Source organism: Physella acuta, unplaced genomic scaffold (genome assembly GCF_028476545.2).
Source record: "Physella acuta isolate Inbredline_101_S28 unplaced genomic scaffold, ASM2847654v3 ptg002270l, whole genome shotgun sequence".
NCBI lineage: Eukaryota > Metazoa > Mollusca > Gastropoda > Physidae > Physella > Physella acuta.
Window position 1 is genome coordinate 101,488 of NW_026733769.1, and position 27,020 is coordinate 128,507.

General features: G+C 35.6%; 1 protein-coding gene across 4 annotated transcripts; it reads left to right on the plus strand.

Annotated features, from left to right (window-relative positions):
• The first annotated feature begins 2,014 nt into the window (after positions 1–2,014).
• LOC131932752 (nonsense-mediated mRNA decay factor SMG7) lies at positions 2,015–27,020 on the plus strand. 4 transcript variants are annotated; one of them, XM_059289665.1, is made up of 26 exons: positions 2,015–2,124; positions 3,114–3,184; positions 3,341–3,372; positions 3,582–3,699; positions 4,592–4,652; positions 4,952–5,023; positions 5,146–5,224; positions 5,659–5,823; positions 6,354–6,507; positions 7,051–7,139; positions 7,621–7,845; positions 8,573–8,720; positions 9,435–9,517; positions 10,142–10,208; positions 10,580–10,755; positions 11,208–11,278; positions 12,333–12,404; positions 17,569–17,711; positions 18,207–19,312; positions 19,795–19,938; positions 20,300–20,521; positions 22,140–22,258; positions 22,640–22,683; positions 23,052–23,242; positions 23,862–23,941; positions 24,338–27,020. In XM_059289665.1, the coding sequence occupies exons 2-26, from the start codon at positions 3,156–3,158 to the stop codon at positions 24,416–24,418; spliced, it is 3,771 nt and encodes a 1,256-aa protein (XP_059145648.1). In that variant the 5' UTR covers positions 2,015–2,124; positions 3,114–3,155; the 3' UTR covers positions 24,419–27,020. The 4 variants fall into 4 exon arrangements, with proteins under 4 accessions (XP_059145648.1, XP_059145650.1, XP_059145651.1 ...); XM_059289667.1 differs by having other exon boundaries at positions 22,143–22,258; XM_059289668.1 differs by having other exon boundaries at positions 20,300–20,515; positions 22,143–22,258.

Consider the following 27,020-nt stretch of genomic DNA (forward strand, 5'->3'; position numbering starts at 1 on the left):
GGGGGCGGATCGTATACACACATATAGTTCAATATCCTTAATAGGATTTTGCATTTTTTTCCCCAGAAGACGGATATCTTCATGTGCTGAAAAAGATCTCAAAAGCAGTTATACAGATATAAGGCCTCAATTTAAAAAAAGAACCTAGTTAGGAGTTAGGGAGGGGGTGGTGGGGGTAATCCATACATGACTTTACGCTTTTTGACGATTTTAACCCCCTTCCTCCCCCTGCCGTAACACATGGCCACAAAAAGCCAGACCCACCCTTTAAAATGGCGTCACATCTCGGTATATAACCCCTCACTTCAAAGTTACAGTTTTATTTTTTAAACATTGATTTGTTTCTAAAATATTTACTGAACTCTGTCAACATGGAGTATATTATTTAATTTCTACTTCATTTATTAAAAAAAACACAACTTTCTAAAACGCGAATTAACGAACATCCAACAATATGACGTCACACTTTCTGAAATCCCCCTCCTCATCCTCGTCACACATCGTCACGAAATTCCAACCCCTTCTCTCCCCTATGAGTGTGACAAACCATTAGCTTTTCAGTTAGTGTGACCAAATAACTTGCCACATAATTATCATAAAACTAAAAATAAACCGGGAGTGATCTCCCCTAAACTTTCTCGGATATTCTTATATAACTTGGAATATAGACATGGTTTTTAATTACTTAAACTTTTAAAAATAGAATCTCATCGAAAAAAGAATTGCGCACCAAGCGAACGCCAAAACAAAATGTGCATAATAGTGCGCAATATTATTAGTACTTTATAAATTTACAAGTGTTTTTTGAGAAATCGGAAATATCGTAAATTAGTACTTCCGGTCAACGGAAATTACTCAAAATTTGATAGAAGGTAGAGAATTAGATCTTTTACTTACATGTAAAATTTCATTTGTCTATCTGAAATAGTACTCAAGTTATAGGCTTTTGAAAAATTCAAAGTAGAAAAAGTACCACTTCCGGTTATCGGAAATCGCTCAAAAGTTGATACGGATCTACGATTTTGATAAAATACTTATATATATATAACATTTTTTTTTTGCGGGGGAGCCTTTTTTTCTAGTTCCGCCACTGCCCGGAACTTCGTGGTTTTTATGACAAGCATAGGCGTAATTGAAATTAAATGCCATATGCCTTTTCTGGAACTATATTATTATTACGTTCAATGTTTCTTTCAGACTTTTTCTCCGTTGGGGGGGGGGGGGGGGACAGAAGCACCTTATATTTTGGGGGGGGGGGGCAGAGGCGTAGCGACCCTTCCCGGCGCCCGGGGACAAACTTTTCGATTTGCACCCCCCCCCCTCGAGATTTTGATTTGCACCCCCCCCTCGAGATTTTTATTTACACCCCCCCCCCTCAAACTTTCGATTTGCACCCTCCCCTCGAGATTTTGATTTGCACCCCCCCCCCTCATACTCTCGATTTGCACCCCCCCCCTCGAGATTTTGATTTGCACCCCCCTCCCTCAAACTTTCAATGTGCACCCTCAACCTTCCAATTTATTTTTCCAACCCATTTTGGCGCCCCCTAAGCTCGGCGCCCGGGGACATATGTCCCCCCCCCCGGCCCCCCCCCTCGCTACGCTACTGGGGGGGGGGAAACACTGGTTAACGAATATATTTGCCCTTGGAACAAACTCTGATTACGTACCTTTGGCATAATAATACCTGCTTCCAATTCAACCCCTCTTCATGTTATACAGATGAACATAATTTTAACGAATGGATATGGGGCACATTTTTTAAAAAAAAAAGGTTATAATTATACAAACCAAATAAAAGTGGATATACCCCCCCCCCCCCACTCCCGAAGCTATGCCTCAAAGAAACTGCCTAAACCTTCACACCAGTAAATATTATGATTTACACTCTAGATTCTGTGGGTCTTAACTCATTACATATTGTATTAACAAACTCAAAATTATAACGTATAATTTTTCTTTAAAAAAAAAATAAATAAAAAGTCCAACATTCAGGGGAGTTTATCACTAGATTACGGAAGTGACGGAAAGAAGCACGGAAGACCAATATCGATAACTGAAAATGAAACAAACAAAATTTACTTTGATTTTTTATTTGTAGATTTATGCTCAACTAAAGTTCATGGTATGTTCAAATGTTTTTTTAATAATACTGACCGATTTGGCTAACATATTAACTAGATCTAGATTTAGATCTAATTTAAATAAAACTAAACTTAGTTTTAAATTTAATAATTTAATTTTAGTGTTGCAAGTTGAGCAGAGGGAGTTCAACAGCTCACTGGCAGCTCACTGCTCATGCTTTATTTTTTTGATAATTTTCTTAGATCTAGTACTTAACTAGATCTAGATCTAATCAAATACAAACCACTAGAGTACTACTAGTAACTAGAGAGATCTATAAGTGTATAATATAAGTGGAAGTCTAATTTGAGTTAGTACTCTGACTAGGACTAGTGACTAGACTATGACTACTATGAGTCTACTAAAATCAAAAGTTTCATATACTCAATACTGAGTCAATACTCATTTGACATTTACCAAACCCATCTTAATAGTTCTGTCGTCCGCAGTCAATTTCAGAAGCATAGTATGCAAATCGGCAAATCATGTACAATTATTGATCCTCAAGAAACATGACTTAGATCTACATGTAGGCCTATTCAAAGCTATTTTTAATATTTTAATAATTTTATTGTTATCTTACATGACAACAATAATTGCATTCGTTATCAAGCACATTTTTTACTTAGAATCAAAATCAGATGAGTAAATCAAGTTGTTATTTAGTTCACATGGCAATCAATTATGATGAAGAAATAATTTTCTGTAAAAATTACAATTGGTAGAAAAATAATTATTGTTAAACTGACCATGTAGGCTAGGATAGTTTTTTCAATTATTATGGACGTTGACTTTGACCCATATTTCCTAAAATAATACTTTTGATTATTTTCATCTAAATACCTATAAGTTTTAAACTGTTAAATGACAGCTCTTACCTTTTCTTTAACTGGACAGTGTGATTCTTTTTCTGCTGATTGTATACTAATTATAGTTTTTCATTTTCAGTCCATCGACTCACTAATTTGATCACCTTTTTTTATTTACCAGGCAGATTTGTTTTTAAATATCTGAGTCTGTCAGACTGCAAACATGAGTTCAGCTGCAGCTCAGATAATGAGGTTAGTAATACACAAGTTAAAGGGAGGCTAGTGTTTTTAGACTTACCTAGTTCATTTATTTAAGTAATATAATAACTTTTTTAGGCCCTAGATCTATATTGTTGAACAAATATTATTATATTCCTTAAAATATTTTCATTTTTTTTAAATTTCCAGACAAGCAGATGCTGTTAAAAATACAATGACAGGTACATATTTATTATTAGTATTATTATTATTATTGTTTGTAAATATTCTTCACATCGTCAACCTGTTTTAGCCTGGTACACTTTTCTATACTTGAAATAATTTATTGTGTGGTCATCTTGATAAAACAGTTATCTTAAAGGATTTTATTCTTTTCTTATGTTTTATACCTAAATATTGTCATAAAATAATTTCTTTTGCATTTTCTTAGAGTCAGGAAAAGCATTTGCCGACCTATGGGTGACTAGGCAAAAGCTGGAGGATCTTTACAAAAAGATGTTACTGTTGGACTTGGAGTATGCTTTGGATAAGAAAGTGGAACAAGAATTGTAAGTTGTGGCTGATGCAAGCTGTAAATTATTATTTTGTTGACTTCACATTAATTAAGATATATATCTTGGTAAACATCTTAGATGTTACACCCCTCCGCCTAATTATCTTTTCCCCCTCCCCCACCCCAATATTACTTTAAAAACTGGAGTTGGACCTTCCACACTAGACACTTACCACTCCCCTTTCCCCATAAGAAAAAGTACATAATGATTGTTTGTTTGATAATTGTATAGGCATAGCAGTTACATGTTGTAAAATGTTCCAACTCCACTTATGAAGAAGTGAATTTTAGCTTTGAACAAATTAAACTTCTTACACTGTAAAAGTAAGCCAACATTTGAAGGGGCTTGAGTTGGATATCCAAACAATATCTCTCATCATGGGGAAGAGGAAGTAAAGTGTATCTTTTTCAGTGACCTTCGTGGGGATCCACTATCCCCCCTGTGTAATAACCACAAAGAAAAACATTTTTTGACTCCAATTGTTGTGTTGTTAACATTGTCCTTGACTTTGTTAATGGATACTCCATAGATTAGTTGTAAGGGATAGCACACAGCATTGATATACAAATTAAAGTTGGTGTTTTGTTGTCTACCATCATCTTCTACCATTTGTGCTCAAGACACATGAGGCGGATGAAGTTGAGTTAATCTGTTTCATTGACCTCTGCATAGAGTGGAGATAATAGGGTCAGCACTATGTACAGTCATCTTAATTTGCCAAATTAATCTGGGTGGACTGGGGGATAATTATTACAAGGTAGATTAACAGAGGTTGGGGTGTAATTGATCTGAAAGGAGGGGGGTGGGTACTGCTTCTCTTTTTCAAATCCGCTTGCTCTTTAAAAATTATTTAGAAAACTTATTTATACTTTACATCATACCATAGATGGAACCATGCTTTCAAGAACCAAATAAACACACTTCAGACACAGGCTAAAGATCGTCAGGTAAGGCAAGGATGATAATTAATTGTAAGACTCAAAAACTTAGTTGGTCAATGTAAGGAGTTGAGGTTTAGTTAAACTTATGATTTCATATCTTATGAAGTGCTTAACATTCTACTCTAAATAATTTTTTAAATTAGCTTTGTTTTTTAGAAATTAAATATAAATCTCTTTATACTTTTATACAAAATATGTATATGTAAAATAAATTTTTACAATAATGTTATATAAACTATGATTTCATCAAGAATACTCTAAATAAAACAAATAAAACCACACTTGTATATATCTTTTCTTGACAGAATCCCAAGAAAGTAGAAGCACAAGCTAGTCTTAATTTGTTTTTGGAAACAGCAAGTGGTTTTTATTTACAGGTGGGTTTCCTTTCTTTTGCCAACTGTTGTGATATATTTAGACATTTATTACTTCTAGTTGCCAGATAATATTGTTTTGTTTTAAGTAAAATTTGTTTATTATTCATTTCTGTGTATTTCAGTTCTTACAAATGATATGCTCGACTTTTAAACTTGACCTGCCATTCAGACGCAAATCTGCTGCTTTTGGAATTATGAGAGGTAAACACTTGAAAACATATTCATGTACAAAAATAAATTCTGCATAGCTAAAAATAAATTCTGCATAGCTAGCTAGACTCATTCAAGAATCTAAAAGCTCTATGGTTGAAATAAAACAAGAGATTTGTTAAATTTCAAGACACAAAATAGTCAATCAATTTTTTACCTACCGTATAGATTCAACAGTAAAAAAAAAGTAAAATCTAATACAAAACTTTCAAATCAGTGTTTAAAGTTTTGATCAGCAAAATGATCAGCATATTTGTTTTTGTATCCAATGATACATTGAATTAGTCTAGTTGTCTTTTTAGTAAATTTTATGAATATTAGTTATTATATTATATAAAATGTTTTGATAGAGCCATGCAGATGAGTAAAACAATACTTCTATTCAATTACAACTGAGTATCATGTTTAATTTTTGTTTCTTTCAGAGAACACTATGAACTACAAGAGTATTGTCACCCCAAAGAAGAGCTCCTGTCTTTATATTTGCTGCCACTGCCTAGTCCACTTGGGAGATATCGCTAGATACCGCCAGCAGACAGAACAGGCTCAAACGTACTACAGACATGCTGCCAACCTTTCACCAAATAATGGTTTGTATGATAACCTTTATTATCAATATCTATTTCTGTATGAAATATTTTAACAAAATGCTACAATTGATGGTGTGTTCTTATTGTCATGCTTGTTTATTATATTAATAAGTAAAGCAGGCTGCTTTTTTCACAATGTGCCAAAAATAAAGCAATTTTGGCTCATTAGTTGATTAGAAAGTTTTGTGAAAAATTTATTTTTGCAATGTTAGCAAACAGATCTGTGAATATTTTTTAACTGCACTTTCTTTGGTGAGGTTAAAAAGATACCTTATGGAGTCTATTTATCGTTGTAAAGTAAAATCAATTAGAGTTAGTGCAGTAGTCTAATATTGAAACCCATTAGATGTATAGTTTGATTGATAGCTGGTCTGTGTGTTTGCAGTGTATGTGTCACTCTGATACTGTGCAACATGGCGTCATGGGTATATGTTGAGACTTGTTTTTTCTGTTTTTGTGTTTGAAAACCGAATGCAGGCGCCTGGTTTAAATATATTCATCAAAACGTATAAATGTTATTTTCTTGATAGGTCAACCCTACAACCAGCTGGCCATACTGGAGGCATCTAGGGGAGACAAGCTGTCAACAGTATTCTACTACATCCGCAGTCTGGCAGTCAGGCACCCGTTTCCTGTTGCTGCCACCAACCTGGAGAAATTTTACTCCAAACTGATCAAGGACACGTAAGTTGATTACTCTCTTACAACTTAGGTTTGATGACAGTCGACTGTTAAGTAACTGTAAGTAAAGTTACCCTTTTTGAACCTGGTGGTCCATGCGGAAGATGAAGTAGAGATCACCTGTTTCTATGACCTTAGCATACGAAGGGATAGTGTGGTCAGCATTATGCCCAGCTGCCTTTACTTTCTCGAACATTGAGTCAGGTACCCATCAGAGCTGGGTCTTCTCAGGAACATCCTACTAACTCAAGGCCGGGATGTGAACGCAAGACTTTCTCGTTGGCGATCATACGCTGTACCATCTTACCAGAAAGTCCCATTTATGTAATAATAATGTAGCTATAATGTATTATCTTTTTATGAAATAACGATACCAAATGTGATCCTTTTCAAAGAGCTTCTATGTTTTATATGTCCATTTTACTGTAACAATATATGGGTTGTACATACACTGTTTAGTGTTACAAATTCTTACATTTTGTCATTGTTTTTTTAGTAAGCCTAGTCTTAATTAAATGTGTTATTTATATAATTTTTGTCTGTCAGGCGGTCAGATTTTGATGGACTTAACCTGACTATGAGTGAGCTGATCACAGCGTTCATGCATTTCCAAGCTCTGTTGCACATGTCTACTGGTGAGTGTGGTCCTTTTCTATTTGATAATTAAACTAAATAAATTTTTTAGCAATGTCAGTTATTTAGAAAATGTGGTACATTTAAGAGATGGCATGGAGAATTCAGATTTGGAAGCAAACTTATGAAGATTGAGAGTGTATCTAGAATTTTTTTTAAATTGTACTTTTTTTTTAATTTTAAAATATATTTTTTCATTAGTTATTTGTCAATGCTTGAACCTACCAGATATAAAAAAAAACAACTAATTTTCAAAGATGAGATTTTTTATGGAATTGAAAAAAAAGCTCAATTCTGTTATATGTTTGAGTTATTTTTAGATTTTTTAATTACTTATTTGTCATGGTTTTAACCTACAAGATTAGAAAGAACCTTCAATCTAAAGATTGTGTCTTGAATACATAAACACATTTTTATTATTTTTCATTTTTGGGTTACTTTTAGATTTTTTATAATTTATTTGTCATTGTTTGAACTTACCAGATTTAGAAAGAGCCTCCAACCTGAAGATGAAGATTGTGTCTGGCCTGGGCAGCCACATCAGGTCTCAGACAGTCTCCGCGGCCCACCTGACTGGCATTGTGGCCATCTCCATCTTCGCCCTGCACAGGGCCAGGTGCGACAGCAATGATGCTGGCGACGCTGTCAGGAAAACTGTCCTGTCATCAGAGGAGGAGAAGATAATCCAGATACACCTGAGTTTTGCTGGTACTGAGATTTGATAACATGCTTAATTAATTAGTAGCTAGCCTACCATCACTCTTGGATTATACATAATGATAATTAGTGGTTGTATTATGATTATTAGTTTTTATAGATTATTAGGGGCTTCAAATTATAATTATTGGCGGCTATATATTCTGATCATAAGTGGCTGTATATTATGATTATTAGTTTCTATAGATTATTAAGGGGCTTCAAATTATAATTCTTGGTGGCTATATATTCTGATCATGAGGGGATGTAGATTATGATTATTACTGGCTGTAGATTCTGATCATTAGTTGCTGCAGATTCTGATTATGTAGCTTTTAAAATAATCAACTTTTAATATGTACCATAAATTGTGGATTATAATTTCAGAACAAAATTTTTTAATCTAGCAATGAACCTTAACGTGTCTTTTAAAATTTACCATAAATTAATGGGAATAAAAGCTTTAATCTAGAAATGACTAATGATCTTTGAAATAGCAAGGAAAATATTAAACTTTTTTTTTGCTTAATTACCATTTCTTAAAGTTAATGATGTTGTAACAATAATTTAGAATTTTATATTTTCACCATTTTTAGTTTTTATTTGGAACTAGGTGTAGATTCCTTCAGGACTGTAAGCTGCTTACACTCATTAAAATGATTTAATAGCAATTTTATTTTACCATCCTATTCTATCACCATGAAATCTAATATAAAACTTTACTATGGCATGACTGTAGCCAAACTGCTGGAGACTATGCTCCAACACACTCCCAAAGAGGACAACAAAGCCAGAGACTTTCCAACACTCTCAGCCATCAAAGTCCTGTTTGACTGGTTCTACCTCAACAAAGACATTTTTCATGGAAAAGATTTTAATAACACCAGGTATTTGTCTTATGTAACTGACAACCAGTTTAAGAAAAAAAAACTACATAATGTTGCCCTGGAAGTATAGCACTCAAAATTTAAGTGTTTTGATCAATTATTTAACAAGAACTCTGTTGTTTTCCTTTGTGTTACTTTTCGCTTAACCTTTTTGAATTGACCAAACTGAAATGACAGCTGCGGCCTTTTTAAATTCGATGAAGGTCTATAAAAATACTACTTAAATACAACGTTATAGTTAGATACTTTAATTTAAACTTACTTTCATAAATATTACAGCAGTTACTTGTTCAAAGTGTCTACTCGGAAGAAGATTTTTCTCCCCAACGTCTCCACTTAGTCGGCAAAAGATAGCTCTGCGCATGCACAGTGACCTATGGCTAGGGTTAGGGCTAGAATGAGTGTTAGGGGTAGGATTAGGGATAGGGTTAGGGATATAATTAGGGCTAGGGTTAGGGCTAGGGTTAGGCTTAGGGATAGGATTAGGGTTAGGGATAGGATTAGGGATAGGGTTAAGGATAGGATTAGGGTTGGTGTTAGGGTTCTGCGGTTGTAAACACACGCATGCGCAGTACCATCGAAAACATCGCCGCTAAGGCAAGTCGTAGTTTCTCTCCATTGCGCATGCGTATCGCATGCGTATCTTATTCCGGCTAGAATCGGCCTTACTTGTTTGCCTTCTTTATTTAAAAAAAAAATCACATCTTTCCACAGTATCTGGTCCGATTTGTGTAAACTGCTGAATACACTGCAATGGTTGTTGAATGATTCCAACAAAGCTTCTGAACTCAGGAAATGTAAGATTTAGTACTTATTATATTTGAATGTTGATTGATCCGTAACTTATTCCTTTGTAGCCCCTGAGGAGCAAAGGGTCAGCCGCATATCTCCACCAGAGTTTGTTTTGGGCAGCTCTCTTCATTTGAGCCCACTTTAGCCTAACAGCTCTTTTGTTGGTCCAGTCACTTTTAAAGTTTGAGAAGAGTGTGTATTTCTTTAAAAACAAGTACAAGTGCAGTTAACCTCCCTATTAGGTCCACACTGGTAGAGGTATTTCTCCAGCCCCTATTTTTTAAATTATGTTGGCAACTAAAGTTCCCCTTTTGGACCTGACAATCCATAGTGCAGATGAAGTAGAGTTCATTTGTTTCTTGACTATGGGATGGTGTGGTCAGGACTAAGCTTTGCTTTCCTTAATTTCTCTAATGTGAGTCAGGTACCCACATCAGAGCTGGGTGGACATCCTACAAACTGAAAAAGTTTTAGTTCGAGATCCAACCTCGAGACTTTCAGGTTAACAGCCAAGCTCTCTACTCCCTGACCACACATCCCGTACCTGTTAAACTTTGTATCTATTATTAAATGTATCAGCTGACTTAAGTAACCTGTGATGTTCAACTATCATGAATGTTATTTACCAGTTGAGGACACTCCCCTACCTGAGGACACAGATCTGAGATGTTTTCAACCACTGGAGCCCACCTACAGGTTAGATACAGACTTTTTCATTTTTGCATGGGCCAACATTTTAATGGTACCTAGCTAATGACATCTTTAGGCCAACATTTTACTTGTCATCTTTAGGCCAACATTTTACTGGTATCTAGTAAATGACATCTTTAGGCCTACATTTTACTGGTATCTAGTAAATGACATCTTTAGGCCAACATTTTATTGGTATCTAGTAAATGTCATCTTTAGGCTAGTACTGGTACCTAGCAACAGTCGTCTTTACATAGACAAACATTTTACTGGTTAATGTTTAATCATTGAAAATGGTAATATCAGAATCTATGGGTAGGCCTTGAGCTAATCACTACAATTTAGCCTATGCTTACATTCCTATTGCTTGCTTACAGTGCATACAACTTCAACAAAGCAATGAATGAGGACCTAAGCTCTGCATGTGAGAGAGACCTGCGCTGCCAGAGACTGATATCACATGGGAAATGGGTGGCTCAAGATCTGCCCAAGCTTAAGCTGATTGTCTACCAGCCGGCCAAGTCCATACGAACACAGTTTTCCACACAAAAAGGTTGGCTTGCGAGTTCTCTAATGCTTTTTAACAATCATAAGATTAAATTTTTCAAAAGAAACTGAATTAAGATGGCAAAGTTAAATGAAGTTTAGAATAGATAAAGCACCACTCCAAGAAGTAATGGTGACTTAGCCACACTGAACCAGTCACAACTTGTGCACTGTTTGTCACAAGTATTACCCTGCTTGATGACTATGTGATTTAAAATATTTTATGTTCAATAATGCTTTAAAAATTTCCAAAAAACAAATAGCTTCAATAAATTAACATAATCTGTAATAATTTAATTAAATGTTAGCATCGTAAACACTGTATTTTTAAAAATTCTGTAGAGTATAACATTGTTTTGTAAAAGTATTTGTTTATTTTACTGTTATTACTTTACTTTGTTTAATTATAAATTGTTACACTTTCCTGACATTTTATTGTAATACTTTTGTTTCCTTTAGTCTACCATATGACAGAAAGCCAACCAACACCTGTGCAGAAGCCATCACAGCGACAAAATGTTGCCATGCAGGTAAGATTACATCATGAAATTACTAGGGCCACCAACAGGTAAATTATATCTTGAAAAAAATCACTTGGGGAGCCAAAATGGATAATTGGTTGTGGGGGTGGGTGGATGTAGATTGACTCAAATGCTGTCAACTGGATGTTAACTGATTCAGTGGCAATCCATCATCTGATATAACAAGTAGACCTGGACTATAACCAACTCTGCCAATGGTCAACTATGAGCATTTTAAATTTAGAAATAAATTAAAAAAGTAAATTCTGAAGCTGTTTTTGTCATCTTTAGCACAGGTTCTCAACCTTTATTGGGTGCTGACCCCTTTTATAAAAGCCAAGTGACCCCTGACGCCCAATACAATTGAAAAAAAAATTCATACTATTAAAAATAAAATTTGCATTAAAGTTAATATTGTTTTTTTAGTTTACCATATAAGTTGGTGACCCATTTGTGTCTAAACCGATCGATTGGGAACCGTTGATCAATGGGGTATCAATTTTATTAAAAACATGAATTTAAAATTTCTAAGCTTAAACAGATTCTTACTGCTAATGCAATAATTGGCTGTTTTATATGCATGACAATGAAGTATGGATTGCAAGAAATAGCTTCCTCATCTTTATAAAAGGTTGCTTTCTTTAAAAAATAATTATATTAAATATTTAAAAATGCCATAGTAGAACACTCTCCTACACAAAATATTCCTTCCACACACGTTCTATATAGATGGAACATTGCATGGTACATTCTTACCATTTTGAAAACAAATTTACAAATATGTTTTGAATTTAGACCAGTGGTTCTTAACCTGGTTTAATCAAACCCGTAGGTTCGATGAGTCAGTCTCAGGGGCTCAGCGGAGGTCAAGACACACACCCAATTCATGATTCACTGATTCACTATTAGATTTTGTCTTTGCGGATGATAGAACTATTAAAAAGTGTTAGCTGAATGCGCATATGAAATCGGTAGGGTTTGGTTTGTCCAAAAATGTTAAGAACCACTGATTTAGACAGTTGTAATGTATTGTTTTATCAAACCAAAGCAATTTTTTCCCCAGACAATAATGAAGAAACAGATGCAGAAGAGGATGGAGCAGGAGAAGAGTTCATCCAGTACAAGCCCACTATCAGTGAGTGGTACACTGTGTGCTATCACCTTACTTAGATGTCTCTGTGTATTGCTTATTAAGATATCACTTCAAGATACCTTACCTAGAATACGCCTATTAAGATATCACTGCAAGATAATTTTATTACCATATTAGAAGCTGGTGTTGTTAAAAATGTTGCATTGTTGTGTAGAACATTGTATCTCGTCTGTTGTTCTATAGAACCAATGTAATGTTGTCTAGATCTAATGTATTGTCAAGAACCAATGTACTGTTGTCTAGATCTAATATATTGTCAAGAACCAATGTAATGTTGTTTAGACCCAATGTATTTTCAAGAACCAATGTAATGTTGTCTATATCTAATGTATTGTCAAGAACCAATGTAATGTTGTCTAGATCTAATGTATTGTCAAGAACCAATGTAATGTTGTCTATATCTAATGTATTGTCAAGAACCAATGTAATATTGTCTAGATCTAATGTACTGTCAAGAACCAATGTAATGTTGTCTAGATCTAATGTATTGCCAAGAACCAATGTAATGTTGTCTAGATCTAATGTATTGTCAAAAACCAATGTAATGTTGTCTATATCTAATGTATTGCCAAGAACCAATGTAATGTTGTCTAGACCCAATGTATTGTCAAGAACCAATGTAATGTTGTCTAGATCTAATGTACTGTCAAGAACCAATGTAATGTTGTCTAGATCTAATGTATTGTCAAGAACTAATGTACTGTTGTCTATATCTAATGTATTGTCAAGAACCAATGTAATGTTGTCTAGATCTAATGTATTGTCAAGAACTAATGTACTGTTGTCTAGATCTAATATATTGTCAAGAACCAATGTAATGTTGTCTAGACCTAATGTATTGCCAAGAACCAATGTAATGTTGTCTATATCTAATGTATTGTCAAGAACCAATGTAATGTTGTCTAGATCTAATGTATTGCCAAGAACCAATGTAATGTTGTCTAGACCCAATGTATTGTCAAGAACCAATGTAATGTTGTCTAGATCTAATGTATTGTCAAGAACCAATGTAATATTGTCTAGATCTAATGTACTGTCAAGAACCAATGTAATGTTGTCTAGATCTAATGTATTGCCAAGAACCAATGTAATGTTGTCTAGATCTAATGTATTGTCAAAAACCAATGTAATGTTGTCTATATCTAATGTATTGCCAAGAACCAATGTAATGTTGTCTAGACCCAATGTATTGTCAAGAACCAATATAATGTTGTCTAGATCTAATATATTGTCAAGAACCAATGTAATGTTGTCTAGACCCAATGTATTGTCAAGAACCAATATAATGTTGTCTAGATCTAATGTACTGTCAAGAACCAATGTAATGTTGTCTAGATCTAATGTATTGTCAAGAACTAATGTACTGTTGTCTAGATCTAATATATTGTCAAGAACCAATGTAATGTTGTCTAGACCTAATGTATTGCCAAGAACCAATGTAATGTTGTCTATATCTAATGTATTGTCAAGAACCAATGTAATGTTGTCTAGATCTAATGTATTGCCAAGAACCAATGTAATGTTGTCTAGACCCAATGTATTGTCAAGAACCAATGTAATGTTGTCTAGATCTAATGTATTGTCAAGAACCAATGTAATATTGTCTAGATCTAATGTACTGTCAAGAACCAATGTAATGTTGTCTAGATCTAATGTATTGCCAAGAACCAATGTAATGTTGTCTAGATCTAATGTATTGTCAAAAACCAATGTAATGTTGTCTATATCTAATGTATTGCCAAGAACCAATGTAATGTTGTCTAGACCCAATGTATTGTCAAGAACCAATGTAATGTTGTCTAGATCTAATGTACTGTCAAGAACCAATGTAATGTTGTCTAGATCTAATGTATTGTCAAGAACTAATGTACTGTTGTCTAGATCTAATATATTGTCAAGAACCAATGTAATGTTGTCTAGACCTAATGTATTGCCAAGAACCAATGTAATGTTGTCTATATCTAATGTATTGTCAAGAACCAATGTAATGTTGTCTAGATCTAATGTATTGCCAAGAACCAATGTAATGTTGTCTATATCTAATGTATTGTCAAGAACCAATGTAATGTTGTCTAGATCTAATGTATTGCCAAGAACCAATGTAATGTTGTCTAGACCCAATGTATTGTCAAGAACCAATGTAATGTTGTCTAGATCTAATGTATTGTCAAGAACCAATGTAATATTGTCTAGATCTAATGTACTGTCAAGAACCAATGTAATGTTGTCTAGATCTAATGTATTGCCAAGAACCAATGTAATGTTGTCTAGATCTAATGTATTGTCAAAAACCAATGTAATGTTGTCTATATCTAATGTATTGCCAAGAACCAATGTAATGTTGTCTAGACCCAATGTATTGTCAAGAACCAATGTAATGTTGTCTAGATCTAATGTACTGTCAAGAACCAATGTAATGTTGTCTAGATCTAATGTATTGTCAAGAACTTATGTACTGTTGTCTAGATCTAATATATTGTCAAGAACCAATGTAATGTTGTCTAGACCTAATGTATTGCCAAGAACCAATGTAATGTTGTCTATATCTAATGTATTGTCAAGAACCAATGTAATGTTGTCTAGATCTAATGTATTGCCAAGAACCAATGTAATGTTGTCTATATCTAATGTATTGTCAAGAACCAATGTAATGTTGTCTAGATCTAATGTATTGCCAAGAACCAATGTAATGTTGTCTAGACCCAATGTATTGTCAAGAACCAATGTAATGTTGTCTAGATCTAATGTATTGTCAAGAACCAATGTAATATTGTCTAGATCTAATGTACTGTCAAGAACCAATGTAATGTTGTCTAGATCTAATGTATTGCCAAGAACCAATGTAATGTTGTCTAGATCTAATGTATTGTCAAAAACCAATGTAATGTTGTCTATATCTAATGTATTGCCAAGAACCAATGTAATGTTGTCTAGACCCAATGTATTGTCAAGAACCAATGTAATGTTGTCTAGATCTAATGTACTGTCAAGAACCAATGTAATGTTGTCTAGATCTAATGTATTGTCAAGAACTAATGTACTGTTGTCTAGATCTAATATATTGTCAAGAACCAATGTAATGTTGTCTAGACCTAATGTATTGCCAAGAACCAATGTAATGTTGTCTATATCTAATGTATTGTCAAGAACCAATGTAATGTTGTCTAGATCTAATGTATTGCCAAGAACCAATGTAATGTTGTCTAGACCCAATGTATTGTCAAGAACCAATGTAATGTTGTCTAGATCTAATGTATTGTCAAGAACCAATGTAATATTGTCTAGATCTAATGTACTGTCAAGAACCAATGTAATGTTGTCTAGATCTAATGTATTGCCAAGAACCAATGTAATGTTGTCTAGATCTAATGTATTGTCAAAAACCAATGTAATGTTGTCTATATCTAATGTATTGCCAAGAACCAATGTAATGTTGTCTAGACCCAATGTATTGTCAAGAACCAATGTAATGTTGTCTAGATCTAATGTACTGTCAAGAACCAATGTAATGTTGTCTAGATCTAATGTATTGTCAAGAACTAATGTACTGTTGTCTAGATCTAATATATTGTCAAGAACCAATGTAATGTTGTCTAGACCTAATGTATTGCCAAGAACCAATGTAATGTTGTCTATATCTAATGTATTGTCAAGAACCAATGTAATGTTGTCTAGATCTAATGTATTGCCAAGAACCAATGTAATGTTGTCTAGGCCCAATGTATTGTCAAGAACCAATGTAATGTTGTCTAGATCTAATGTATTGTCAAGAACCAATGTAATATTGTCTAGATCTAATGTACTGTCAAGAACCAATGTAATGTTGTCTAGATCTAATGTATTGCCAAGAACCAATGTAATGTTGTCTAGATCTAATGTATTGTCAAAAACCAATGTAATGTTGTCTATATCTAATGTATTGCCAAGAACCAATGTAATGTTGTCTAGACCCAATGTATTGTCAAGAACCAATGTAATGTTGTCTAGATCTAATGTACTGTCAAGAACCAATGTAATGTTGTCTAGATCTAATGTATTGTCAAGAACTAATGTACTGTTGTCTAGATCTAATATATTGTCAAGAACCAATGTAATGTTGTCTAGACCTAATGTATTGCCAAGAACCAATGTAATGTTGTCTATATCTAATGTATTGTCAAGAACCAATGTAATGTTGTCTAGATCTAATGTATTGCCAAGAACCAATGTAATGTTGTCTATATCAAATGTATTGTTAAGAACCAATGTAATGTTGTCTAGATCTAATGTATTGCCAAGAACCAATGTAATGTTGTCTAGACCCAATGTATTGTCAAGAACCAATGTAATGTTGTCTAGATCTAATGTATTGTCAAGAACCAATGTAATATTGTCTAGATCTAATGTACTGTCAAGAACCAATGTAATGTTGTCTAGATCTAATGTATTGCCAAGAACCAATGTAATGTTGTCTAGATCTAATGTATTGTCAAAAACCAATGTAATGTTGTCTATATCTAATGTATTGCCAAGAACCAATGTAATGTTGTCTAGACCCAATGTATTGTCAAGAACCAATGTAATGTTGTCTAGATCTAATGTACTGTCAAGAACCAATGTAATGTTGTCTAGATCTAATGTATTGTCAAGAACTAATGTACTGTTGTCTAGATCTAATATATTGTCAAGAACCAATGTAATGTTGTCTAGACCTAATGTATTGCCAAGAACCAATGTAATGTTGTCTATATCTAATGTATTGTCAAGAACCAATGTAATGTTGTCTAGATCTAATGTATTGCCAAGAACCAATGTAATGTTGTCTAGACCCAATGTATTGTCAAGAACCAATGTAATGTTGTCTAGACCCAATGTAGTGTCAAGAACCAATGTAATGTTGTCTAGACCCAATGTAGTGTCAAGAACCAATGTAATGTTGTCTAGACCCAATGTATTGTCAAGAAACAATGTAATGTTGTCTAGAGTTAATGTATTCTCAAGAACCAATGTAATGTTGTCTAGATCTAATGTATTGCCAAGAACCAATGTACTGTTGTCTAGATCTAATGTATTGTCAAGAACCAATGTAATGTTGTCTAGACCTAATATATTGCCAATAACCAATGTACTGTTATATTGAATGACACTGTGAGGTTGTCTATTGCAGGTGATCTCTGAAGAGGGCAGGTTTGTGCCGCCAGCTGAGAATGGAACAGACCCAGGCTTGAGCCAGAAGACAGGGGGAAGACAGGCAGGGGTCATTACCCTGCACCACAAGAGTGGAGGAACTCAGAAAAATTTACCACCAAGGTCAGTTTGATTTGTTTTACAATAATATAATTTTGTTTCATAGCCCCTACCTGCCATTTTTTAAATTTCAAATGTTGTTTTGCATTATACTTGACAAGGCAGTTGAAAAAATTATTTTTTAAACTGCAAAAAACATAAAAAATGAAAAACCAAAGGTGTGCAGGAAGAGAGTTTAATACATTAGCACCCTGCTCCTTAGTGTCATCATCCAGGTCAATCACTCCCTGATAATAATCACCCGGTCATTGAAGGATGTGAATATGTTTAGGATATGGTAAAGGATAGGGATACTTAGGAATAAAGATGGGCAGATTGTATAAGATGCACTCTAAAGCGGAGGGGTAATTTCCTGGATCCGTAACATTTTAAAAATATACTTTTATGCTAGTTAATGTTACACATTTTCTGTTGATTTTTTGTTAAATCAAAATGCAAATCTGGCAAATCTATCAGGTATATTTCTAACACGCTTTTGAAAACTTGTTTATCCATTAGATTATCTGCCAAAGTTTCCAACACCCAAAACTCAACTCTAAGCCCTCGTCTTCAAAAGAAACAAAGCACACCAAACCACAGCTCAAGTCGCAGCATCCCAGCTGTCAGTCGTTCAAACACACAGGAAGGGGTGGAGGGTAACAAGGAAGATGTCCAAGAAAGCACTGGGTATTCAAGTCAGGAAGTGTATCCAAGTCTGAGTATGGATAACTATCCAGTTCTGACCAGTGCCAGGTCCAACGCCTCCCTAATTCCCTCGGATAATAACCAGCAGAGTAATAAAAATTTCCTCTCAAGCACAAGTTGGGGAGTCCTGAATTTGGGACGTGATAGCGGTGGGGGGATGGGATCAGCCGGTTCACCTTTAGGGATGGGATCATCCGGTTCTCCATTAGGAATGGGGAGCAAACCGTCTTCTGTGGATAACATGTCCGGTTCACCGCGGTCTCCCCAAGCCTCTCCAGGCGTTGGCTCACCATACTCCAATCACGATCAGGGCATGAGGTCATCAATGGAGCTGCCAATGATGGGTGGGGAAGCCATGGACAACCAGGGTAGGCTGAATTTCTCAAGCTCAAAGCTCAATGCAGATTTCCTGTCTGCCATCATGTCAGCCAGTCAGATGGTACAACAACAACAGCAGCAACAGCAACAGTACCACCACCAGCAACAACACCCGAGCATGCGACAAAGTGGTGAGCAGTTCCAGCGACCGCCCTTTGGTCAAGGGCACCTCAACCCCATGCTGAACCAACCCCCAGCCCAGAGCAACAACTACTACCAGCCCCAGAACCCCATGCAGAACATGTTCCAGCAGCCCCCTCTCAACCAAGGTACCACAGGGTCTAACCTCCCCGGGCAGAACTCAGCCATCTTGAACCAGGCCCAGAGTTCCAGAGGTATGAACATGTTAGGGAACCAATCTATGAAAATGCAGACGCCGCTAAGTAGCATGAACATGCCGCCACCACAAAGAGGAATGGCACAAGGGCCACAGTCCATGATGCTGGACTCTAGGGCCCAGACAACATCTACGGCCTCACCTGCCAGGGGTTACCAGGCTTCTAGAATGGATTCCTCACAATCTTTCATGGGCAATCAAGCAGGTGAGATGTTCTTTACTGTTGGTTTACTCTTCACTCTCTTAATACTGGTGTGTTCATTACTTAGTAAATACTAGCTTTCATGGAACTAGTTAGGTTAAAACTTGCTCATCTTAGAAAAAATAACAAAGCTGTACTGCGAGCCACATTAACTGGCTTGAGACAGGTGACAGAGCTGGGTGGACTCAGTCTAAATGTGGGGAGCCAAGAATTTTTAGTTAGTACATGTGTGCTCTGTCACTTGGCCATCCCATACTTTGCCAACTATAAGCTCTGGTTTATTGAAAAAAAGTGCCTCTAATTTTTCAAAGGTTTCATTGATATTTTATTAACAATAAAACTACTATAGGTACAATTAATCAATAAAATGAGTATAATAAACCAGTGACTTATTTGTCCATAAAAGTAAAAAAAAAAATTTCGTCTTAAAGTTGATTGACATGCCACTATATAAATCATTAAATGCTAAATATGTCATTTGCCAGCCTCACCAGCTCCTGTTGGGTTCATCCCCCCCTCAGCTGTTGTAGCCCAGACCAAAGGTCAAGCGCCCAGCTTGAATGGCCCAAGTTACCCTTCTTCCATGATGTCTGGTGGCTCGGTGGGCACAGGAAGATCAGGCAACAATGGTCAGTTTTCACAGTGTCTGTCCTTAACTCTTGCTTTTATTTTACACTAACAAATGTGTGAGCTGTTTGTTCTGTTTTAGCCAATGCTAGAGTTTGTTTTGTAGGGGTGTTGCGTACTTGATTAAAAGCATTCTTTCCAGCTTTCTGTGTTCTAGTTTGCTGTAGTATAGGCTAAAGCTTTTAGGTTGTAGTTAATTTTGTGTAAGTGGTAAAAGAGGAGTGTTTATTATATGAAAATTTTTGCCCTTTCTGATCATTTTTAAAGTGGTTATTATTTTTTATGCTGTTTGATCTATGAAATAATTTGTCTGTCTTTGCCAACTTGGCTTAATCGAAATTATTTAAAATTTTAATTTTTTAGTGTCTCAGTCTCTGTCTGGCATGGGTGGAGCTCCATTCATGGGGGGCCAGCACCTCCACCACCACCCCCAGCAGGTGTCCGCCATGAAGTCCCAGTCCTCGGGTCTGCTGTATCAGAACATCCCACTACCAGGCAGCGCCACTGGTGGCAGCAGCGCTGGCTCAGGTGGGCCCAGTTCCAACATGTCTGGGATGGTCATGCCTGGTCAGGCCCAGGGTCAGTGTAAGTCTTTGTTTTGGTCATTGTAAACACACTTGAACCATTTCACACTGGTCATGCCTGGTCAGGGTCAGTGTAAGTCTTTCTTCTGGTCATTGTAAACACACTTGAACCCTTTCACACTGGTCAGGCCCAGGGTCAGTGTAAGTCTTTCTTCTGGTCATTGTAAACACACTTGAACCATTTCACACTGGTCAGGCCCAGGGTCAGTGTAAGTCTTTCTTCTGGTCATTGTAAACACACTTGAACCATTTCACACTGGTCAGGCCCAGGGTCAGTGTAAGTCTTTCTTCTGGTCATTGTAAACACACTTGAACCATTTCACACTGGTCAGGCCCAGGGTCAGTGTAAGTCTTTCTTCTGGTCATTGTAAACACACTTGAACCATTTCACACTGGTCAGGCCCAGGGTCAGTGTAAGTCTTTCTTCTGGTCATTGTAAACACACTTGAACCATTTCACACTGGTCAGGCCCAGGGTCAGTGTAAGTCTTTCTTCTGGTCATTGTAAACACACTTGAACCATTTCACACTGGTCAGGCCCAGGGTCAGTGTAAGTCTTTCTTCTGGTCATTGTAAACACACTTGAACCATTTCACACTGGTCAGGCCCAGGGTCAGTGTAAGTCTTTGTTCTGGTCATTGTAAACACACTTGAACCATTTCACACTGGTCAGGCCCAGGGTCAGTGTAAGTCTTTCTTCTGGTCATTGTAAACACACTTGAACCATTTCACACTGGTCAGGCCCAGGGTCAGTGTAAGTCTTTGTTTTGGTCATTGTAAACACACTTGAACCCTTTCACACTGGTCAGGCCCAGGGTCAGTGTAAGTCTTTGTTCTGGTCATTGTAAACACACTTGAACCATTTCACACTGGTCAGGCCCAGGGTCAGTGTAAGTCTTTGTTCTGGTCATTGTAAACACACTTGAACCATTTCACACTGGTCAGGCACAGGGTCAGTGTAAGGCTTTGTTCTGGTCATTGTAAACACACTTGAACCATTTCACACTGGTCAGGCCCAGGGTCAGTGTAAGTCTTTCTTCTGGTCATTGTAAACACACTTGAACCATTTCACACTGGTCAGGCCCAGGGTCAGTGTAAGTCTTTGTTCTGGTCATTGTAAACACACTTGAACCATTTCATACTAAGACATCACTATGATCTATCTCACATCCCTTAAATACAAGGCATAACTTTTGAAAAACGTAATGTTTTAAATAAATCACTTTAAAAAATTAGTCCACAATTTATCCAGTTAAAATAAAATTCCAAAATGAGCCAGTTGCATGACAACTTGCTTTTTACTTTAGTTGATTATAGCTGTCTATTTGTAAAGGCTTCTTGCTGCTACTAGTTGTGGAAGGGTTAAGGGTCTCCTTTAAAGTTTACTTGAAGGGATTGGTTGCTTACAGATTCAAAAGAAATTTAGTAAATCATTTTGTGTAGTAAACACTTTCCACTATTGAGACTGTTAAAAACTAAATTTATGATAAATATCAACTCTAGTCAGACTTTTGGTTTCACTGATAGGAATTAATATTATTTTAAAGAAAAAATTTAATTTAAAAAAAAGACTCGTTACTGTATTTTTGTGTTGAAGTTAAAAGACCATGAATGTTTTAGTAGTTTCAGGTCAGCCCATGTCTCACATACAGCACTCAGCCTACAACAACAGTGGACAGGCCAGCAACAGCCTCCTCCAGGATTCCAGACTTTCAGCCAGCTTCCAAGGCCATGCTGCGGTAAGTCGTTTGATTTCACTTGATGCCATGTGCCTGATGTAATTAATATTTTATTATAAGCTTTGATTTCACTTGACGCCTTGTGCAAGATACAATTCAGTTTTTATTATTATTGGAGAACACATGATTGCAAACTCCACAGAGAGAAGCAGGCTTAAGTCAGAGACAATGGTCATATAATGTCAAAATTTGAGCACTATGTTTTTGGCTCATAGAAAAATCAGACAACAAAATGCATTTTGATACTTAAAAATTAAAAAAAAAAACATTTTAGCAGATTTTATGCTAAAGAATTTGGATTTCTGTAACATTAGCATGTCCTACTTAAGTTTATAACAATGATGCTGTGAATCCTATTTTTGTATATTATCTGTCCTCCAGGGTACACCCAAACCAGAGAAACAAAATATTCCTACACAGTTTATGTAAGTACTTAATTAGTGCACTATGCCCTTCAAATTTAAGTATTAAATGGTATTTCTATATAGTTGCTGGTGATGCATTACAGGCTTTTTTGGAAGTCTTTTTAAAACAGTAATGGGCTATTTCCAATTTTACATTATGAAACAATAAATAATTGTTTGTATCTTCCTTTTACCTACTGTATCTTAATAGATATTTTTTAAAATTATGTACAAATAGTAAATATTTTTTAACAAAAGTAATAGCCAATATATGTTTACCATAAAACAAAAATATATTATCTGTTTTCCCTATATAAAAATAGCAAAATACAAATACATGTCTAATATGTACACTTAGATATCCAATACATGTTCCATGTTTTCCTCAGCCCACAACAACAGCAGCAGGTCCACAAGCAAGGCCCTGGCACCCAGCAGGCCATGATCCGCGCTGTCATGGACCCCCCCTTCCTCCAGGCTAGCGGGGAGTACACCCTGTTCAGCAACAACAACTCCCCTGCCTGGCCCACCTCGCTGGTCAAGAACACCAACCAGATGCTCAAGGCTGCGTCCAGTAAAGGTTGGTATCAAACCTGGGTCTTATTGATACTAAATTAGCGCTACAACTGTCATGGTTATTCTTGCTGTTTAAAGTTTGTTGTTGAGTGTTAAAGACATAAAGGGTTTGTCTTCATATATCTAGTCATTTTATACATTGTATCAAATTTGGAAAAAATTCAGGAATTCATTATTTAGATGTAGTGATTAAAAGTAGTTACTTTTGTTACAAAAGAAAAGTGGTCCCTTGTGTAGCTATACAAGGTAAATAATTTCTTAAATAAAATTAAAGATATTTTTTGAACTTGACGGTCCATGGGGCAAGTGAAGTAGAGATCACCTGTTTTTGTGACCTCAGCATTTTAAGGGAAAGTGTGGTCAGCACTGCTCAGCCACTTTTACTTTCTATTAAGTGAGATGTTCTGCTGACTTGAACCTGGATTTGAGCTCAAGACTTTCAGATTAGCAGTCTTGCGCTCTACTGCTAGGCCATGCAGTCCCTAATTTCTTAAATACTTACGATAAAGAAAAAACTATTTACAAATACCATGAAAGAACAACCACTTCTTAAACTGCAATGATAAAAATTTTGCTTCAAATCACAGGAATACAATTATTATTAAATGACCTTGTCTCCCTAGGTCATGGTCCCAATGCACAGATGGCATCAGCACAGATGATGGCAGGTCAAGGTCACCAAGATCCAGGCACCAATATGCAGGTAGGTCCTCACCCAACTATTTTTATATTTTCCCCTTGATAATACCTTGGGATATTTCATGTCATATTATCATGGTTAAGTTCACAACACCTTCGATGGCTATTTGGTGTCAGTTAGAACCACTGAGTAAACTATGAATTTCTGCTATTGTAACAACTAAAACAAATTTCTTTACATTATATGTTTTTATTGGTTTATGATTTTAACGTAATAAGTGTGAACAATGCATCTCAGTCAACTTAAACCCCTAAAAATAGACTTATCTGGTTGTGACTTGACCTTAATGATCAAGTTTGTTTTGAAAAAAAAAAGTTATTGGTCTTTTGATTTGCATCTTTTTATTATTTAAAGAAAATAAATGAAAAGTCAAAAGAAAAAATGTATGAAACTTTTCAGGGCTTGTGGTCCAGTACCGGCCCCTCCCCCCTGGAGCGACTCCTGGAGCAGCAGAGAAACCAGAGACAGGCAGACGGCTGAGACACGACTCCCTGGCATTTGTTCACAGATCATGGACCTGTTTGGTCAAACCCAAGTGTGGCTTGTTTTTCCATACACAAAACGTGTCAAGGGTTACTTCCCTTACGTCCTCATCAGCTATTGAGGGCTGTTTCCCTTTAGATTCAGGAAGAGATTGCCTGTACTCGTGGTGACGAGGATTTTTTACCAGTATTGTAGAGTTTTTTCTGTGCTAGCTTGCCCCGGTTGTCATTAATTTATTTATAATGCCCCCACCGCGGTGAGAGGCAGCGGATTCGGTCGAGTGCTTGACGAGATTTATCTCTAATCAGGGCAGGGGGTGCACAGCAGGTTGACCATCGGGCACTTTGACGCAGTACGACTATATCTTTACCTAGTACGTAGACAAGACCTTACCTGTAGCTTGTGTTGTAGAGATGTGTAACCAGAATGATCTAGACACCTAAGCTATGCTTCTGTGACCACAGAGTCATTTTATTTTTTCTTACAAAAAAAAAAAGGTGTTTAATGAACTCAAGACGTTTTTTTTTTAAAAATTTATTGTAATAATGTCCAGTGAAAAAATTAATTTTTTTCGCTTTGTTTTTTTTTTGTTTTGTTTCTGATTGATGGGTTGTTTTTGTTTTATATACATACTATACCAGGAGTTGCTTTCTTTTATCTACTTCAAAGCAGCTCTCTCCCCCCCCCCCCCCCCCCCATTCCTATGTTAATGGTTTACAGAAGTTTGCTTTAGTTTATTGCAATCTTTATCAGCCTGTTAAGTTGAAGACTTGAAATTGGTTTCTAAAAATAGTCCAAGTTTAGTGGGATGTTTACATTTTGCAAGCTGTTTATTTATTTAAAAATTAATTCTATTTTTTTAGGGACAGGTGAATTTTAAATATTATTTTGGAATATGTGTGCTAATATTTTAAAATAAGTTTGGGAATCAAATCTTGAATGAATAATATAAATCAAATGTTGTCATTCTAAGCTGAGGTTATAAACTAGTTGTGAGAAATAAAATGTTTTAGCCTGTTAACGTCAGTTTTGTTTCCTCAAGCCATCTGTCTTATATTTGTAAAAGTTTTTTTTTATAGTAGATGTGAACACTATGCAAATTGTAACCAGGTAGGATTCTTCTGATTTGGTTTTAAGCTGGACATGAGAATTGTAAAGTTGTGTTTTGATGTAGTAGCAGCAGTTTCGAAACATCAGGACTGTAAAACTTGGAATGTTTTTTTTTATAGGAAATAATGTAAAATGGCTTCTTGTTAAAAAGCTACACATCTTTTTTTTTAATGTTCACATTGTCATTCAAATGGTGTATGTGGTGCTGGGGGGGGGGGGGTGTGATTAATTTTGGGGTAATACATGCTTCCCAGATAGACTAAACTGTGACAATTTACTGTAGTGACGACCAATAACATGAAAGGGTGAAAAAATATTTTAGCGTCCTGAATTTTAAAAAAAATTTGGTGATGAATTGCATTAACCACATGTCAGTATGTTATCGCCATGGCAACCGTTGTTTACTCATGGAGGGTAGGCTGTGTTTATGTGTACATAGTGGATGTGATGGAGTGGTTACCTTTCTCTAGATTGGGTTCTGGTAGTGTCAAAACTTTGGTAGCTATGTGACTGCTCATGATATGGTTTCAAAATTTTTTAAAATTTGGTCATTTATTAGAACATTACATCTGATGCTCTCAGCCATTGTTATGTGAATATTTTTTCCAAGTTTCTGTAGGCTGGCCATTATAATTCAAGTAACTAAAATTTAAAGTTTGGTGATTAAAATTCTGCCAACTAAACGTCAGTACTAAACTAAAAAGTCTTACATTTAAAATTCTGTTAAATAAGATTTAAAGTTTGGTGAAGAAAATATTTTGCTAACTTTTACTAAAATTACGACAATTAAAAGTCTGGTAACTGAAATTTTGAATTTGGTTATTAAAATAACAAATTTTGAAATTTAAATTCTTATAACTAAGTCTGTAAACTAAAATTAAAAGCCTTGTAATTAAAATTAAATGTTTGGTAATTAGCAGCTTGGTAATTAAAATAAAAAGTCTGGTGGTTAAAATTCTAATCATTCAAAGTCTTGTAATTAAAATTAAATGTTTGGTAATTATGTAATAAACAGTGTGGTAACTATATTAAAAAAGACTGGTTGATAAATTCTAATAATTTAAAGTCTTCTAACCAAAAACAGTGTTATTAAAATTAAAAGTTTGGCGATTAAGGGTCTAGTATTGTAAGGGTTACACCATATCACAGTCAACATTGAAGGACTGGTGCTTTGAGAGTTAGGGTTCTTGCCTTGGGCAAGTTGACAGTATTTAAATTATTTATTCAAGTAGATCTCTGCAGTGAGCAGAGTGTATTGACCTAAGGTCATCATGACCTTTTGACTAGAGGTTACCGTGACCCAGGTTTTTTTTTTACCTGACATTAGAGCCAGATGTTTTGTTAGGTGTGAGGAGATTACTTTGTGTTGGGACCAGGTTGTGTTATGTGTATTTACAGCAAGGTGCGTGTGTTTGTGTGTGCTGATGTTGGTTCAGGCTAATTAAAGAAAATATTTTTTCTCCCCTGATAGACCTGCAATAAATTATAG

Excerpts from the sequence above, each read along its gene's own strand:
- LOC131932752 (XM_059289665.1), top strand. The coding sequence starts at position 3,156 with ATGAGTTCAGCTGCAGCTCAGATAATGAG. Across the intron at positions 3,185-3,340 it reads GCTGCAGCTCAGATAATGAG|ACAAGCAGATGCTGTTAAAA; the intron begins GTTAGTAATACA and ends TTAAATTTCCAG. Across the intron at positions 7,140-7,620 it reads TCTGTTGCACATGTCTACTG|ATTTAGAAAGAGCCTCCAAC; the intron begins GTGAGTGTGGTC and ends TGAACTTACCAG.